The sequence below is a fragment of the Mus caroli genome, unplaced genomic scaffold (genome assembly GCF_978045245.1).
Source record: "Mus caroli unplaced genomic scaffold, Mus_caroli_1 scaffold_1, whole genome shotgun sequence".
NCBI classification, from domain to species: domain Eukaryota; kingdom Metazoa; phylum Chordata; class Mammalia; order Rodentia; family Muridae; genus Mus; species Mus caroli.
This window is the reverse complement of record NW_028227256.1, coordinates 120,253,330-120,273,085: the sequence shown is the minus strand read 5'-3', so window position 1 is coordinate 120,273,085 and position 19,756 is coordinate 120,253,330. Positions and strand designations below refer to the sequence as shown.

Sequence of the window (19,756 nt, the reverse complement as noted above, 5' to 3'; positions counted from 1 at the left end):
CAAGGACTGTGCATAAGAAGTGTACCATCTCAGCACTTGGGAGGCAGAGGCAGGTGGATTTCTGAGTTCGAGGCCAGCCTGGTCTACAGAATGAGTTCCAGGACAGCCAGGGCTATACAGAGAAACCCAGTCTCGAAAAACCAAAAAAAAAAAAAAAAAAAGGGAAGTACTATCTCTTGGCCTTTTGGCTAAGATCAAGTGAAGAAGTGAAGAGGTAGGTACCCTCTCAGATGTGCTTTGTCTCTGGAACCATAGACGTCATCATGTTCAGCATTATGCTGTGTGATGGCTTTCTGAGAGATGAACCATTCTGAGGATACAGAACTGTTTTTATCTCTGATGCAAAATATGTGCATTCAAGGGTATAGTAATAGCTATCAGTGCAGCAAAACTCTGTGGAGACATGCTTATTGAAGGAAAAATAGTTCTTCTTACTAATCTATGGTGGTTTGCTCATAAAAATAAAGGAGTCCAGAGGAGATCTGTTAGGCAGAAAAATACTGACTGGGATGGGACTAAGTTTTTTTAGTCAAGCTCATGGCTGTTGAGATCAGAAAACCTGGAGATTGCATCAATGAGTAAGACCAAACAAGAAACACAGGTAGCCTGACTGGCTTTTTATAGTTTGAGAAAGGAAGCAGAGAGGAGACTAAATAGGAAGTACCCCAGGTGCTTAGTCTAAATGTGAATATACTATTTGTGCTGCAGGATTATAATGTTGATAGGCAAAATGAATGCCAAGACCCAGTTTATTGGTAGCTAATTGCAGACTTTAAGGAAAGCTGCAGAGTGTTATCTTGATTGATTGTTGATGTAGAAGGGGTAAATGAGGTCCCAGACTGTAGCTGGTACCATTCCTGAACCCATCACAAACCAATCTGAGGGAAGCAAGTCCATAACAGAAATCACAGCTTCCTGGTTATATTTGGTTTTGAATCACGTTTACAAAAATTAACCAACACATATGTAAAAATTAGCCATTTTGAACTATAAAAAGTTATTTCAAGTAAAGACTATCTTTTTATTAGATTTTTTCTTTATTTACATTTCAAATGTTATCCCCTTTCCTAGTTTCCTCTCAGAAAATCCCCTTTCCTCTTCTCCCTCCCCCTGCTCCCCAACCCACCCACTCCTGCTTCCTGGCCCAGGCATTCCCCTATACTGGGGCATACAGCTTTCACAGGACCAAGGGTCTCTCCTCCCATTGATGACCAACTAGGCCATCCTCAGCTACATATGCAGCTAGAGCCATGAGTCTCTCTGTGTGTTTTCTTTGATTGGTGATTTAGTCCCAGGGAGTTCTGGGGTTACTGGTTAGTTCATATTGTTGTTCCTCCTATGGGGATGCAAACCCCTTCAGCTCCTTGGTTACTTTCTCTAGCTCCTTCATTGATGACCCTGTGCTCCACATGGCTGTGAGCATCCACTTCTTTATTTGTCAGGCACCGGCAGAGTCTCTCAGGAGACAGCTATATCAGTCTCCTGTCCTCAAGCTCTTGTTGGCATCTGCAATAGTATCTGGGTTTGGTGGTTATTTATGGGATGGATTCCCAGGTGGGGCAATTTCTGGATGGTCATGCCTTCAGTCTCTGCTCCAAACTTTGTCTCTTAACTCCTTCCTTGGGTATTTTGTTCCCCCTTCTAAAAAGGATCAAAGTGTCCACACTTTGGTCTTCCTTCTTCTTGAGTTTCATATGTTTTGCAAATTGTACCTGTGTATTCTGAGCTTCAGGGCAAATATCCACTTATCAGTGAGTGCATATCATGTGTGTTTGGGTTTTGTGATTGGGTTACCTCACTTAGGATGATATCCTCCAGATACATCCATTTGTTTAAGAATTTCATGAATTCATTGTTTTTAATAACTGAGTAATACTCCATTGTGTAAATGTACCACATTTTCTGTATGCTTTCCTCTGTTGAGGGAAATCTGGGTTCTTTCCAGCTTCTGGCAATTATAAATAAAGCTCCAATGAACATAGTGGAACATGTGTCCTTATTACAAGTTTGAGCATCTTCTGGGTATATGTGCAGGAGTGGTATTGCTGGATCTTCCAGTAGAACTATGTCCAATTTTCTGAGGAACTGCCAGACTGATTTCCAGAGTGGTTGTACCAAATTGCAGTCCCACGAGCAATGGAGGAGTGTTCCTCTTTCTCCACATCCTCGCCAGCATCTGGCTCAGTGATGAAGAGCACTGCCTACTTTTCCAGAGGTCCTGAGTTCAATTTCCAACAACCACATGGTGGCTCACAACCATCTGTAATGAGGTCTCGTGACCTCTTCTGGCCTACAGGCATGCATGCAGACAGAAACCTCTATACATAATAAATAAATTTTAAAAAATCATCTTCTAAAGTTGTCAAGGTGGATTGGTTAGTATGATAACAGCTTTGGTGATTTTAGTCTGTGGTCATCCAAAACTCGTCAAACACCAGAGAAGGGAATCTCTGACCCAATAAACAGTTGACATAGGGCTAGAAAGGGGTCCAAGTCTGCAGGAAGGTAGTTCTCTATGGGATAATGTAGTCTTGTGAAGTTAAAGTAAATTGGTAGCTCTTATAGTTTAAACATTAGATTGTAGAAAAAAAAAGAAGAATGGTTTCCTTGGAAGCTGTAGGGTGTTCTTTCAGTCTCTTTTTCTTTTCAAAATGGGTGGCACATTGCCTATATTTTAATTAATTTCCATTTGTTAAGCCATGAAAATGAGGAGCCCTCTCACTAACCCTATGTTCAATGCACAATGAAGCATGTGTTAGGCAAATTTCCTGATATTTCCAGAAGATTAATATGAGCCAAGTGCAGAAATCTGCTTGGGTTATTGAAGGCTGACGACGATGTGTGCTTATAATGTATTTTTACCTTACAAATATGAAACTCTGTTGATGCCCTTTTCAATTATGATTACCTTTGTTGTTGCAGATACAGTCGTGGTATATAAAACCAACAATGGACACGTCATGAAACTGAATACAGAATCAAATGCTTCCACATTGTTATTGGACAACTCAACTTTTGTAAGTGATGAATAATTACCTGCATGATGTATTGCACTGCTCATCAGCAATGACTCTCGTGGTACTTAGTATCTGTAACTCTACTCTAGTACCTTTACCCCATTTAATGGAGAAAACAGACTCAGATATCATACCATATTGAGAAATTACTCTTCTAACTGGTTCCATTGTCACCATTAATAGGTAGTTTCAGTTTGTTCCATGGCAATGCCGAATTTCCCCAGAACATCAGTTGTAGAGGTGACTTTTGTTGTCCAAAGTTGGCTATTGCTACCTTAGTTGGGGATATCTGACAATGGCTCTGTGGCTTATCACTGGGCTTTTCATTCCATTTAGCTTTGGTCTCTATACTTTTTTTTTCTGTCAGTGCCAGTGGTTTGGTTACAGCTCTATGATAATTTGAGAGCCTGTAGCATTTTCCTTACTGTTTAAGATTTCCAGGATATTGCTGATCATTATGTTCATGTGAACATTAGGTTCACTTTTTCTTCTAGGTTTTTGAAGAATTCTTTGGGCTTTCTATGCTGATTGCATTGAATCTGTAGATTGGTTTCAGTAACAAATCCATTTTTTTTAGTATTAATCCTGACAATCAATGATCACTGGAGATTTGTCCATCTTTAGTGTTTTTAACCCACTGTTAAAACAATTGCACCATCTGTCTCTGTCTGTCTGTCTGCTTCTGCCTGTCTGTTGTCCTTTCTCTCTCTGTCTCTGACTCTCTCTCTTTTCTCTCTGTTGTGCATGTGCGTGTGTGTGGTGCATGTGTGTGCATGTGTGTGTTGGCCAGAGGTGGACACCAGATGTCTTCATCCTCAATTGTTTTTAAACTTTATATTTGAGATGAGTTCCCTTCACTGGACCTGGAGTTCACCAGTTTGCTATCATGGCTTACTAGCAAGCCCCAGGAATCATTCTGTTTCTGTCTAGGCTTGGGATTACATTGCATTGCCACATACAGCTTTTCAGGTGGATATTAGGAATATAAAATCATGTTCTCATGTTTGTCTGGCAAACACTTCACCAAACGAGCAATCTTCCATGTTAAAAGTGTTCTTCAGATCTAAGAATTTTCTGGCTTAGTCATTAAGGCCCTTTAAGTATAGGGTTATGTTGCTTGCAAACAGGATGCTTTTACTTCTTTCATTCTTATTAGTTCCGCTTTTATTCCTATGCTGTTTCTGTTTTAGTCGACTTTTTGAGCATCACATCAAGCGAGACTGTAGATAGCTTTATTTTCTTTCTGGTTTTAAAGGAAATGCTTTCAGCTTCCCTACTTGGCATAGGATTGGGGATAGTGATATATACTGCATGTTTTTTTATATTGAAGGACATCCCTTTTAGTCATAATTTGTTCAGGGATGTGTTATCATGAAGCAATGTTTAACTTTTTCAAAGCTTTATCTACAGGAGATGATCCTGTGACTCTGTTTCTTATGTGTTATATTTCAGCTATGCATTAGTGTATGCTGAACTAATTTTAAAACCTTAGAATAAAAGTTACGTGGTCATGGTGTATTGTTCTGGTTTTCTGTCTGTTGCTGTGAAAAACAACAACAACAGCAACAACAACAACAACAAAACCCAAAAACATAACAAACAAAAAACAGGACCTACCAAAAGCAACTTAAAGAAGGAAGGAATTTATTCTCCTTAATGTTCTTGGTCACAGTCCATTAACGATGGAAGCTAAGGAAAGATCTCAAGCAAGAACTGAGGGCAAGCCTGTTTGCTACTATATATGCCATTGACTAAGGAATTCACTTTACAGCCAAAGAAGTGAAGCAAGAACAATAGAGAACGCTGCTGGCTGGAAGTCAGACTTGTGTTCAGCTAGCTTTCACATATATTCTCTATGACCATTGGCCTATGGAGCGGTGCTGCCTAGAGTGGCCTGGGACCCTCCACATATCAATTAACAACCATGACAGTCTTCCACAGCCTGGCCCACATGCCAGTTTGATCTAGGTAATTCTTCAATCCAGGCTTTTCCTTTAGATATCTCTAGGCTATGAAAGTTGACCTAACCAGGAAATGTATGATTTTTGTAATGCACTTGTGTGTTCTTTTGCAAGTGTTTTATTGAGAAAAATTTACCTACATTTATCTGGGAAATTGGTCTGCATTTCTATGTTGCATGTTATCTGGTTTTATACAATTTTGTCTTTGTAGTATGAGTTTGGTAATGTTCTGTCTCTGTATTTTATGATACAATTTTAGAGTTAGCTCTTAAAGCTTTGTTGGAATCCTGAAATGAACATTTTTCTCCTTATTTATACTTAAATCACATTTCATGGTATGAATATATTTATAATTTTTGGTGTCTGTGTTAGTTTAATCAATTTAACATATCTTCAAGTCACTAGGGAAGCAGGTACCTCAAGAGAACAATTAGCACTGCCAGCTTGACCTTGGTGACATTTTATTGCTGGCTGATGTGGAAGGACCAGTGCATTGTGGGTAGTAATGGGCTATATAGTAAAGGAAGCTCAGTGGATAAGAGCACTGGTTGTTATCCTAGAGGAACTGGGTTTGATTTCCATCATCCACATCATGGCACCCATCTGTCCATAACTCCAGTTCCAGAGGATCTGATGCTCTTTTCTGCCCCTAATCATGTGTACTAGATTCATTTAATGGACATAGATGCACACAAAGAAAACACCTATACACTGCCTATCTATCTATCTATCTATCTATCTATCTATCTATCTATCTATCTCTATAGCTGTATCTGCATCTATATCTACATATAAAAGTTGAGCAACTATGGAAAGGAAGCCACTAATTAACCAATAATTATTAAGTTTTGTGAGTGAGTGTGTCTGTTTGTGTGTGTGTGTGTGTGTGTGTGTGTGTGTGTGTGTGTGTAAATAATTGAGTGGCTTGGCAACCTGACAAAAGCATAATGACCTGAGTTCCATCTCCTCTGGGAATCACAGGTTGAAGAAGAGTACTAATTCCTGCAGGTTGTCCTCTGACCTGTACACACAAATGAATGCACAAAAACATATCCACAATAGTAATAAAAAATAATAAAATTGTTTTATTAATTAAGACAAAATAATGACATTTTTGTTTAAATGGTAATAAACCAACCCATACTTATCTAGAAATAATTGTTGTGGATGTCATACTTCATAATATTTAAGAGAGAAAAATAGGTAAGACTGATTGCTATTATGCAATTAACTTAGACTCTCTAAGGGAATAACCTCCTTTGAGGAGATAGTATCAACTTTCATAAAGGACTGTAGGAAGCAACATAGAACAGCTTCTTGTATTCCCTCTCTAGGTGAAGGAACACTTTGTGGTCTTCAGATACATGAGAGATGGACAAGAACCACTGAGAGATCACTTCATAGTGGAAAACAAGCCCTCCATAGGATGATAAGACAGGAAAAAGGAAGAGAGGTTTGGGCATAGTAAGAGTTTCATTATGAAGTCCAAACTGAAATCAATGTGGTTGGTTTTCTAAAGTATTCCTTTAGGAAGCAAAAGATCATATGTATTTTCATTGTTTCCTTTCCCTGTAGGTAACCTTTGTAAGCAAATTGTTGTCACCCTCTCAAATCATTCAGATTAGGTTTAGAGCCCCAGTATGGGAATAACTTTGTGACTGATTCCTTCCAGTCACAGGCTACTTCAGATAAATGCTATATTTATTTTTATCAGAAATTGTTTTTCTTTCCTTTTGAGTTTATTCCATCTTTTTTTTCAGTTTTCTTAACGTAGCAAGAAAAATAATTCATTCCATCCCATCATCCATCATTCCTATTCTTGTGTTGCTAAAATATAATTTCTGTCTCACCTCACTAATATAGCCTTCATGTGCTAATTAATGCAATCTATCTAGGCTTATGTATTTATATTTTAAATATTTCTTTGATGTCTTTTTGTAGTTTTTTCTCTGTTACCTATAACTTTTAACAGAGCCACATTTAATAAATTTTCTAATTAATATTCTTATGTGATGCACTGGCCTCCTAAATTCATTTACAAAGCAGTGCAGTTATGCAGGTTACAAGTCTCAGAGTAAAGGTTAGGGGATAAGATTGTGTTCACCCAGTTACCCAAAATTTGAGATTAAAAATGTAAATTATAAGGATATGATTTCAAAAGAAATCTATATCCTTCCCACTCTAGTATTATTAAGGACAATTGGGTTTTAAAGTTCAAATTAGTTTTGATTTAGCAACTCTACTAAGTCATGGTATTAAAAATAATTTATCAGATTTAAAATATGAGAATATTTTACTTATAGCTATAATCAATCATGATAATAATTGTAACTACAAGTCTCTTGGTAAATTCATAGAAAATCAATTGATAAACTTTATTGATAAAAATTGTCAAGTATATAGCACAATACTCTAATTCTTTGAAAACATGGTATGTCAAAAATGTCAATTTACATGTTTGTTAAAAGATTTATTTTATTTTTATTCTTGTGTCTGTGTGTATGCCATGAGTTTTCACTGTCCATGGAAGTCAGAAGAGTGTATTGGATCCCAGATCTACAGTGAGCTGCCTGATGTGGCTGCTAGGAACTAAACTTAAGTCCTCCATAAGAAAAGCAAGCCCATGTCACCACTGTCATGTCCTTAGCTCCTCATTTCTTTCTTAAGATCATTTGATGCCATTTTTTCATTCATTTCAAGCATATTTTAAATATATTAACTGGTTGTTTTAAGTTGTGTAATCATGGGTTAAAGACTCTAAATATGAATAATATTGACATAGCTGTCAAAAATATGATTGTCATGAAACATTTTTTTCCATGAAAATATGCCCTACTGTATACTTTGTGATTTGAAGTAGGTGAATGAAATTCTAAGGTTGGGGACCCATAAAAAGCTTACCACTATTTAAATATGAGAATGTAAAAGAATTGATTTAGCTCCAAAGCTGTTGCTAACAAGTCTAAGCATTTGAAATATTATTTCTAGATCCAGAACTAATTCAGATAGAAGAGGGAGCAGAGCAACATTGCAAGCATCCTCTATGTGTCAGCTGTGATCCTCTTATTATTGATAGTGTGAGGATTGGCAGTCATCTTGAATAACAGTCATACAGTATTCTGCCAATTCACTTTTCAAAATTAAAAAAAGGGGAGGGAGGTGAGACTATATATCCAAGTTTCATGTAGCTAAATATTAAGACCTATTTTAATAAAGAAAAATTAGGTACTAATAGAAACATTAATAAGCAAGAGATAAGAATATATACGCTTCAACCTCTCAAAATATATGTTAAAGGGGCCAGAGAGAAGGTTCAGTAGGTTACAGCATTTGCTTCTCTTCCAGAGGACCCAGTTTAGTTCCCAGAACCCTTACCCAGTAGCTCAAAACTCTCTGCAACTTTACCTGCGGAGTTTCCAACACCCCTGGCCTCTGTTAACACCAGTGCTTATGTGTAAATACTCACATGCACACACACATAATTAACATAATTAAAAAATCAAAATGCATGTTTAAATAAACCCTCTAAAATTAGTCTGAAACAGAAATAATTTTCTATGATGAAAAAGAATGTATTCCAAGGATAATTGTTGCTAGACAGATTTGGTCCAACTGTCTATTGACTACTACAGAAATAGTAACATGGACTAAATGCCGTGAGGGTATGTCTTTGTTCTGTGTATAAACAGCATCAGTCTACATTAAGACTCTTGGCTTGTCAACTTTCATAGTGGTTATGATTTTCTTTCTCGTTTTCCTTGCTGTGCCAACATGAAAACAAAATGAATTATGGTACAGTATTCAAAATTACAAACATCAAAGCAGGATAATTGGTAGTGGAAATTCTGTTCCTCTTTTTACACATTTACTAGGGCACATAGTAATTTTAAATTTTAATTTTACAATGTGAGAAGATACTACAGTGGTCGCCATGCGTTTTATGGACTGTGTTGCAGTCGGTTGTGCATTATCCGTAGAGGTTTCTCTGAGAAGAGACTGGGGTTAAAGTAGCTCCAAAACGTCCACCCTCAATTATAATTAAGAATAATCTAGAGGCTAAATTATCCTAAGGTATCACTCATAGGGACAAAACAGGATTATTGTCAAAGACTGGTAAGATGAGTCAGCTCCCACTTCCAGCACTTGCTGTTGTATAGGTCTTCCTTTGGTCTGTTTAAGGCTAAAGATATATCAGCTAAGAGCTGGAAGATAACATGAGGCAGAATCTGCCACTGCTTTGCACTTTGGCCTCCTGAGAGACCTGTATTCTGTGATATAGCCACAACCAGTCAGTCTATTTGGAGCAGTTGATGTTGGAGTTTTATAAACACCTCTGACCATCTGATGACTGGTTCAGACTTGCATTTCACTTCTGAATAATTTCACATATGGCTAACTCCCAGTCATGGAGAGCTAATTAAAACTTTTAAAGAGTGTTCATCAGAGAAAGTTTTAGACAGGGAAGCAAGTTTTTAGTTCTATTGCATAGTTGGGTGGCCACAGTTAATGATAATGTAAATTCTAGAATCATGGAGAATACATTTCAAGTGCCTTACCACTAAAACTAACAAATAAGGTTGGTAAAAATTATGTTAAACTTCTTAATTTAGTCATTGCTCAATGTCCATGTATAAAAAAACATGACATTGTACCCTGTAAGTAGTTATGCATATAATATACATTTGTGATCCCTCTACTAAGTAATAATAATATATGAACATGATCACTTGCACCTGTAGACCAGGACTCAAGACCCTAAGACAGGAAGATTAAAATAAGGGCAAGATTAATTGGAGATACAGAGTGAGATCCTATTTCAGAAATAAAAAATAATAATTTTAATACAATAAAATTAAAAGCTTAATTTAAATATGCAGCCACACATCCAATTTCTTATTCATTTATGGTGATTTAAGCAAGCAAAATACATTTTCAGGAGACAATTGAGGATTCTGCAGCTGGTGATGCAACCTCTTCTTCCCCTTTAGCCTTTGGTAATGTTCAGCTTCTGCAGTTCGAGATGCATAACCCTGGTGGGGTGTGGGTAGTGGTAGGGTGGGGTCTGAAGTCTCCAAGTGAATGTGCGATAGAAGACAGACATTTTGATAGCACAGTGGAAGCACAGTAAATTAATATTGAATCTACTTGGGAGACATATGAGTTCAAGGATGTTCTGGGTTTTGTCAAGCATAGATTGATAATAGCAGTCCATCACACTGTCACAAACACTCTCAGATCCCACTGCTGTTTGCCAAAAAAATTGAAGCTTAGAAAAAGAGACACACTAACCCTACATTGTTGCTGTGGTCAAGAGGCCCTTGCTGACAGGAACCTAGTGTGGCTGCTCCGTGGGAGGTCTGGCCAGCAAATGACCAGTGCAGATATGGATGCTTGGAGCCAAGAATCACAGTGAGCTGAGAGACCCCGTGGGGGAGCTGGCAGAAGGACTGGAGGAGCAGAGGGGGATTGCAACCCCATAGGAAGAACAAGATCCCCTGGCAGGACCACCCAGTACTCCCAGAAACTAGACCATCAACCAAGTAGTGTACAGGGAGAGATCTAGGACTCCAGAAACATTTTTTAGCTGAGGATGGCCTTGCCTGACAGCAATGGGAGAGAAGGCCCTTGGTCCTGTGGAGGTTTGATGCCCCAGCTTAGGGGATCCTGGAGCGGTGGGGTGGGGTAGGAGAGCACTCTCATATAGGCAAATGGGAGGAAGGAGAGGGTGGATGTGGGATGGGGGCATTGTGGAAGGGTAGCTGAGATGTGGGATATCATTTGAGATGTAAACAAATGGAATGATGAATTGAAAAAAAGAGTTGGGGGAGGATTATTTCTAGAATGCAAGTTACCAGGGAAAGCCAGGTTTCAAGCTGACCAGAAAAGACAAACAAAAAGATGGAAATATAGAGGGAAGTACTGACTACAGATTGGAAGCGTTTCATCACGATTAATTTACAGAGCAACTCTTTCAGAGAAGGAACAAGGATGCTGAGTTCTTTCCTCAGCAGGCAGGATTTTTGCCTGAGGGAACTGAAAGCCAGCAAGAGAGGATGTTGACAGTCACATGGACACTCAATGTAGACTTGTGGTATGTGAGAAGCATGCTGCTGGGCCCAGTGACACCACTGAGGGTTCACAGGACAGGTACGAATCGAAGAGTCTCCAAATTAAGAGTCATGATTTGGAGAAAAATTACTCAAGGGTTTTAGCCTAATTTCATCATGCTGCCTAACAGGTAGGAAATTACCTGTTCACATTAATCAGGAAGCTATTGAAAAGTAGCAGAAAGGGATAGCATTGCATAGTATGTACAGCTAGCTCTCCTGAAAGGGAGGAACAAACCCACCAAGGAAAAAATCATCTTATAGTAAAAGAAAAGAAAAGAAAAGAAAAGAAAAGAAAAGAAAAGAAAAGAAAAGAAAAGAAAGGACAAGGAGAAAAAGAGACATCTAGAGTAGTCTTGAGAGTAAGGAAAAAATGCTTTGACTTCTGATCCAGTGCTACCTCTTACATACGTCAATATCTCTTTCAAAATTATTTTTAATAATTTATAAAATACAAAAGATACAATTTATAAAATACATATATACTTTATATAGCAAATTTCCACTTTGAAGAGTTTAAAGTATAAGGATTTAATTTTTTAAACCTTAGATTTTATTTCATGTGTGTGAGTATTTAGCCCACATGAATGTCTTTGCACTCTGCTTATGCATTACCTGAAGATGCCAGAATCCCTGAAATAATAATAATGGAAGATTGTTAACCACCATGAGGGTACTGGAAATTGAACCTAGGTTATCGGGAAGATGAAGCAGTACTCTTAGTACTGAGCCATCTCTCTCCAGCATCCAAGGAAATGACTCTTTATTGCGTTCTGTTTGGTTCTTTTTGTTTGTTTGTTTTTTGACAAAAACCAATAAATTGCCATATTTCTTTTAAAAAATTAGAAAAGTTCTTAAATTAAATATATTTACACATATAAAATAATATATATGTATATTTAAAAATTATATATATATAATGAATATAATGAATATTCACATAGGTTTGGTGGATCCATAATAGCTATCTAGAGGATCAATAGATGAGAGACAATGGAAAGGTAGATAGATAGATAGATAGATAGATAGATAGATAGATAGATATGCACTTGCAGATATCTAGTAATTGAATTCCGTGTTTTACTGCCATCTAAATAAGAAAATATGACCACATACACACAAATGCACATATACATTTAATAGAGAAAGAGAAAAGTATGGTTTTATTGACCTCGGTTGCCATCATTTGACCAAAATTCCAATTTTGCCATATTCTAAATGTCTCAGTCTCTAACACCCATGCCATGATTCTTTCTTTTCAAAAAATTTTGGTTTTTGTATATGATCTCTCTGTGTGTCTGTGTCTCTGTGTGTCTGTGTCTCTGTATGTCTGTGTTTCTGTGTCTCTTTCTCGGTTTTTCTGTGAAACAGCAGACAGACAAACACACAGACACCTACACAGACAGACAAATACAGACAGACAGACACACACACACAAAAACAGACACACATACACACTGTCCCTCCACCACCACTCTGTAGTATCTATTACTGTGCATCTTCACTCCATTTTTCCCATTTCCCTGTGTAGATCTGGAAGAAATTGAGCTAGTTTAAATTTGAGGTTTAACTATGTGTCCATGCTCATGCCTGTCTCTCACCACTTACCCTGGACTGCTTAGTGGGTTCTGGGCAGTCTGGACTACAGAGCAGACTCTACTTTGAAGCAAGTGAATGTACTTTCAATTCACACTTCCTGCTCACAACGTCATGCATTCGGCTTACTCTTATTCTAGGCTTGTGTACTATAGGATATAGCAGCACATTAGTCCACTTTTCTGCATCATGGCTTCATGGGGAGAAAGTTACTCCTTCCTTTATCTCTCAGCAACATCAACACGTGAGTCTTTTCTTTACTGAACTGAACATTCCCCTGTTTGGTTTGTCTGAAGGTAGCATTTTTTTTTATAGCTACTTTTGGGCATACTCAGAAGTGTAGCCAGCTCCACAGCTGCTGAGCATTGAGTACTATATTAGGTAAAATAAGGGTTACTTGAACCCAGGGTCATCAGTTACTCTGCTATTGTTATAAAATACCTTGACTAAAGCTACTTAAGGAGGAAAAGGTTTATTTCAGCTCATGGTTCCAGGAAATCAAGGCGAAGTTAGCAAGAAGTTCCCTGATTGCATTTTATCCTTATATTGGAAGTACAAGTAGAACAGAACATGGGGCTTCTCTATATGACCTTAAAATCTGCCACCAGCCATCCATGTCCCCCAAGACTCCACTTTCTGTAACCTTCCCAAAGAGCACAATTTACTGAAAACCATCTGTTCATATACATGAGTCCAGAAGGAGCATTTCTCATTTAAACTTAAATGCCAAGCATGAAGACACTGGAGTATTCTATCTTATAACCAAGGTATCCATTGAATAAGAATGGGGTATATGCATAGCTTGGATTCACTGAAAAGAGGATGAGTGACATGTGTCACAGTGTGATGAAGCATGATGTGAGATGTTCTCCTGCTATATAGAATGACACAAGTTTTTAAATTGAGTAATTTCACATTACTAGAAATTTCCACTTAGTTTTTTTAATTTTATTTCCATGAGTATTGGTAAATGAAAAGACGTCAAATTGTACTTCCATAATTTATTTTAAAAACCTGGAAGATCTTAAATGTTATTTTAGCCTCATCCACATCTTCATAGCAGATCTCTCTGTTTTAATTATTTGACTATTTTCAATTAGTTTATTTGAACTTTCATTGTTAAACTGTGTGAATTCTTTATGTATCAAATATGAAGATTTCTTACTCAATAAGGTCTATAGTTTAATTTAAGAGTTATGTGTGTTCTTTTCTTGAATATATGTCTATGCACCACATGTGTGCAATGTTCACAGAGGTCAGATAAGTAGAACAGCAGGCCATCTCAAACAGGAGTTACACAGGGTTGTCATTGCAGGAAATCAAATTGTGGTCCCTCGGGAAGAGCAGCCAGTGCTCTCAATCATTGAGATATCTCTCTAGTTTCTATTTCTGTACATTTGCTAAAGATTTTGCTATTTGTTTCCTTTTGTGGATGTTATATTGATCCATGGAAAGATTTTTGCTTGGGGGAAATAAGGGTGTAGACTAGTTTGTAGACTGCTTTAGTAATATGAATGAGGCCCTGGTTTTAAGCCCCAGTGTCACATAAGCCAGATGAGGTGTAATCTCGGCACTCAGGAGAAGCCAAGAGAATCAGAAGTTCAAGGTCAATCCTTAACTACATAGTGGGTCTAAGGCAATTCTGAGCTAAATGAGATACTATCCAAAAATAACCAACTGTGAGTTAAAGTATATTTATTTTTCATAATTACTTTATTGTTAACTTAGATTAACTTGTGTGTTTCTGTTATGATCACTATCATTTTAGTCTTATATTCCTTGAGTCATTTTGAGTTTACCCTTCTATGTGAGGAATGGGAAATAAAATCATTGTGCATTATTGAGCCACACAGGATTATTTGAAAAGATTATTCTTTGACAGTGATTAGCCTTTACACTCTTATAATATATGAGCTATCAGAAATATATGAATTTATATCTTGAATCTATATCCTTATATGTCTTTCTCTCTCTCTCTCTCTCTCTCTCTATATATATATATATATATATATATATATGTATATATGTATATATATATATAAATTTACAGTCAGATATTTTTCCCAATTCCATCTTTCTTTAGCTATACCTTGTTAATTTTAGTGCTTTGTTTCTCATTTTTATTCTTCTCAGTATATCTTTTCTCTTTTAAATTATACTTTGTCTTTATTATTTACAACTTCACATGTGTGTATAATGAAAAATGATCATATCCACTTGCCACCACCCAACCTGAACATCTTCAACTAACATGCCCCCTTCCAAATTCATGTTGCTTTCTATAACCCACTAAGACCAATTAAGACAACCCATATGTTTATGGATGTAATGCCATCCACTAGGTCATAGAAAACCTGCCAGAAACCAGACATTTTGAACAAGAGTGCTTCTCTCTTCTCTTATAGCTATCCATTTACAATTTCTTCTTAATATGGGGAGGTTGTAGAGAGCACCCATGATCTTGTGAAGGTAACCACAGCTACTGTGCATCTAGGAGGGCAGCAGCCATGTGATATCCTGAAGACACATTCACAGCACTCCTCCTCATCCTTTGGCTCTTTCTTATATTTTCTACCTTCATATCTGCAGTGTTCCCTGGGCTTTGATGAGCAGCAGAAAGAGTATTTCAAACAAAGATGGGAGGAACCCATGTCTAGAAACACAAACATCACAAACATGTTAAACTTCTTTGTGATGTTTTCCTTCACACAGTGGCTATATTGGTGAATGCTAATATCCACATCACTGTGTAATTGACAAATACCCTTCTCTTTCCCATTTCCTTCCTCCCTTTCTTTCTTTCTTTCTTTCTTTCTTTCTTTCTTTCTTTCTTTCTTTCTTTCTTCCTTTCTTTCCTTTCTTTCCTTTCTTTCCTTTCTTTCTCTCTCCCTCTCTCTCTTTCCTTCCTTCCTCCCTCCCTCTTTCTTCTTTCTTTCTTTCTTTCTTTCTTTCTTTCTTTCTTTCTTTCTTTCTTTCTTTCTTTCTTTCTTTCTTTCTTTCCTTCTTTCTGAGATACGGTTTCTCTGTGTATCCCTGACTGTCCTGGAACTCATTCTGTACATCAAGCTGGCCTCAAACTCAGACATATACCGGCTTCTGTTGCAAAGTTTTTGGATTAAAGGCATGTGCCTCCACTGTATTTTAAATTTTCTAATATAATTCTGCTATTGCCAGAAGAAAAAGTTTGCATGTTGTTAAAACAATAATTACATATTTATTAAGACTGATTTAAGTATTTTTTGTAAAGGTATTTAGTGAAGAACATCTTATATGATTGAGATTTGTTTTCTGTCTTGTGTCACGTATATTATTTTATTTTGTTCTTGTGTTTTCTCTTCCAAAATGGTATTTTCTATCTCCCTTTTAGTTATTTTTCTTTGGGATTCAATTTGGTCATTACTTTTGGAATGGTTGATACTAGTAATTAACTTCAAGAGGAGGCAGATGATCACATTCAGTATCACAAGCTACTGAAGAATTCACTATATATCTCTCAAATTCATGCCAAATATCCTGCCTCAGCCTCCCAAGTGTTGGGAAAATAGAAAATATAACATGTCTCCACAAACAACATTCTTATTTTACATTTAATTATTTGTATGTGTGCATGTGTCCAATGTGTTAATGTGTGTGTTGTTTGTGTGTTATATGTACATGCTTGCATGCGCATGACACATATTAGTCAGAAGATGACAACTGGGTCTTAGTACTTTCCTTCCATTCTGAAAGTCCTACATATCAAACCAAAGTAGTTAGCACTAACACCCTTTTCTGTTGAAACATTACAGTGGCCCACTAGCAATAGGTTAAGTTAGATTAAGTTAAATCAACTTAAATACCTACTTCAGTAGTACACAAAATGTATCCTGCCATTCTCCCAATAGATCCATTAACACTGGATGGTGGCTTCCCACTAGATTATATATGTATGCCATATCACACACAAACAATGCTATTTTATATTAAGTAATTACTCAATTATCTTCTATAATCAGTTGAAGGGCATCATTAAAAAGTGACTTCTGCTTTTCATAAACCTATCTATCTCCTTTTGTAATTTATTTTGCAACTTCCTGTAGTTGAACTTCTGTCCTGCATCCCCTCCCATTTCATCCTGGAATCTTTTCTAGGTTAGGTCCAATGGTCATGGCCACTCTGATCCTCTGTTTATGTAGAAAGCACCTTGGTTCCTTATTTTGCATTCTGCTTTTCTCAATATGGAGCTCTTTGTTAATAGTATTTTTTATTTGCTACTTCGGAAATGTTATGTCAATTCCCTCTGAGCCTAGATGGCTTCTTGTGTAATTAGTCAGCTGTTATTCTTACAGGGATCCCATAGATATGGAATTAGTTTCTCTTTCTATTTTCATGATTTCTTTTTGTTCAATTCTTTCTATTTGACTCTCATGAATCTACTTTAGGATTTCTTTGATTTTGCTCAATTCTCAATTTATTGAAACTCTTGAATAAGATAATAAATATATTCTTTAAAGATGAAATATTTTTCACAAGTTTTGAAGTTTCAGCTCCTTTTTCTTTGTGATTTCTATCTTTAGATTTTCAGTCTATTTTCTATCCTATATTATACTTTAATAAAATGGAAGTTTAGTTTTTCATCTCTATAACTCAATATTGATGTTTTCTGTATAGTCAGTACATCCATATTTCCACTCTTAAAATCACTTAGATGTTGCCATCTTGAGTGCTGGGTATCATCTGCATCATCACCATCACCCATCATTTAGCTTTAGTAGTAGTAGTAGTTGTTGTTGTTGATGATGTTGACTCTTCCCAAATTAGCTTAAGCAACTTTAGCCAGCTTAGAGCTTTCTGAGAGGAAAATCTTGACTGAGGAATTCCCTAGATTATATTAGCCTGCAGACATGCCTAAAGTAAATTGTCTTGTCTATTAAGTGATACAGAAGGGCCCAGCCCACTGTGAGTGGCACCATTTCTAGGAAAGTGGTTATTCACTGTATAAGGAAGCAAGTTACATGTAAGCCTGTGTGAGCTAGCAACATCATTCTTCTTTCATGTTTTCTGCTGTATTTTCTTGGCTGTGAGTGAGTTCTGTCAGATACAATGCTGCATATAATAACAAACAAAGCTGCTTTGAGTTCCTGCTTTGAATTTCTATCCTGGCTTCTTTCAGTGATAGACTGTGACCTGGAAGAATATGATGGAATAAAACCTTTCCTCCCCCAAGTTGGTTTTGGTTAGAGTGTCTTTTATCAGAGCAGCAGAAATGACATTAGAATTGACTCTTTTGAGTTATCTAACATTGCAACCCCTCAACTGGGGAAAATCAAAAGAAAGCAATGAGTTAGGGGAGACTGAGCAAAATCTCACCTATCATTTCCAGACTCAATCCATTCAAATCACTTATAGCCAGCATTTTTCAAACTTTTGGAGTATCCTCAGATTATTCTTTTAATTTGAATGATTGTTTCAATGTGTGTCATTTACAGCATACATGTTGTAAATCTGTTTATGTTGGCAGTACATAGGATTAACCCTATGGCCTTGGGTATGCTAGGCAAATGTTTTAGCATTATTACAGCCCCAGCCTAAGTCTATTTTTATTAGTGCCCTGATGGTTCCAATTATTTATTTTCTTATAAGGGACAGAAAACAGAAATATTTCTATTTCTTTATTTATTTACACATATTTTTAACACACAAAAAACCTTGGATATCATTTTAGAAAAAAAATATATTTGTAGGGCCAATTCACAGCAGTGTGTTTGGCAAGTGAGAAGAAGGGTAAACTAGAAATTCAGTGTGTAGTCTCAAAATGCCATATAGGTGTCATTGTATTAACAATTATTCCCATGATTATCCATATGATTGACAGAATATTATTTCATTGTAACAGTAAGTTAAGTTCATTTAGTTGTGAGGTTGATTTACAATTTTCATGTGCCATAGTGACTTTTCTAAGTTCTTTTGGTTAAGCCTTCCATATTGGATATTATATCCTGTACTGACTTTAAATGTTTCCATTTATTTTGAAACTCATTATAATTGTCTATCTACTAGGAAGATAAACATCTATGTGAGCTGGGGAAGTGATTCAAGAGTTAAGAGCCTTTACTTTTTGCAGAGAACTAGGGTTAGATTCCTAGCACCCACACTGGGCAGCTCACAACCCTAGCATTCCCCTACATGGGTCATCTGGCCTCCACAAGACCAAGGGGCTCCCCTCCCAGTGATTCCAGATAAGGAAATCTTCTGCTAAATAGCCAGCTGCAGCCATTCATCCTCCCCATCCCATGTATACTCTTGGGTTGGTGGTTTAGTCCCTGGGAGCTTTTGGAGGTCTGCTTTGTTGATGTTTTTCTTCCTATGGAGGGGTTTACAACTCCTTTATCTCCTTCTGTCCTTGCTTTAACTATTCCATTGGGGTTCCCACACTCAATCTGATGTGTGGCTGTGAGCATCCACATCTGTATTGGTCAGGCTGTGGCAGAGCTTCTCAGGAGACAGCTATACCAGGCTGCTGTCAGCAAGTACTTCTTGGCATCAGCAATAGTGTCTGGTTTTAGTGTCTGCAGATGGGATGAATCCCTAAGTGGGATAATCTCTGGTGGCCTTTCCTTCAGATTCTGCTCCACTCTTTGTCTCTGCATTTCTTTTTGTTAGAAGAAATTCTGAATCATTATTTTTGAAGTGAGAGGGTGGACCATTCGCTTAACTTGGGGCTGTGCCTACCCACTGGATATGGTCTCTACAGGTTCTATTTCTCCTTTGTTGGGTATTTCAGCTAATGTCCTCTCTTTTAGGTCCTGGGAACCTCTTGGGTCCATGACATTTGGGACTTTCTAATGGATATCCCCAGTTTCACCTCCCTCACTACAACACAATTTTGTAATGCAAAAGACACTGTCAATAGGACAAAATGGCTACCTACTGATTGGGAAGAGATCTTTACCAACCCTACATCCACTAGAGGGCTAATATCCAATATATACAAAGAAATCAAAAGGTTAGACTGCAGAGAACCAAATAACCCTATTAAAAATGGGATACAAATCTAAACAAAGTATTATCAACTGAGGAATCTTGAATTGTTGAG

At 37.0% G+C, this 19,756-nt stretch overlaps 1 protein-coding gene across 3 annotated transcripts in view; it reads left to right on the top strand.

The window, feature by feature from the left end:
- Positions 1-19,756, top strand: part of Dpp10 (dipeptidyl peptidase like 10) — a 1,511,806-nt gene that overhangs the window by 1,166,756 nt on the left and 325,294 nt on the right. For all 3 annotated transcript variants that reach the window (XM_021165015.3, XM_021164934.3, XM_029476885.2), the window contains exon 4: positions 2,923-3,017. In XM_021165015.3, coding sequence (XP_021020674.1) covers positions 2,923-3,017 — 95 coding nt within the window. The remainder of the gene's footprint in view (positions 1-2,922; positions 3,018-19,756) is intronic.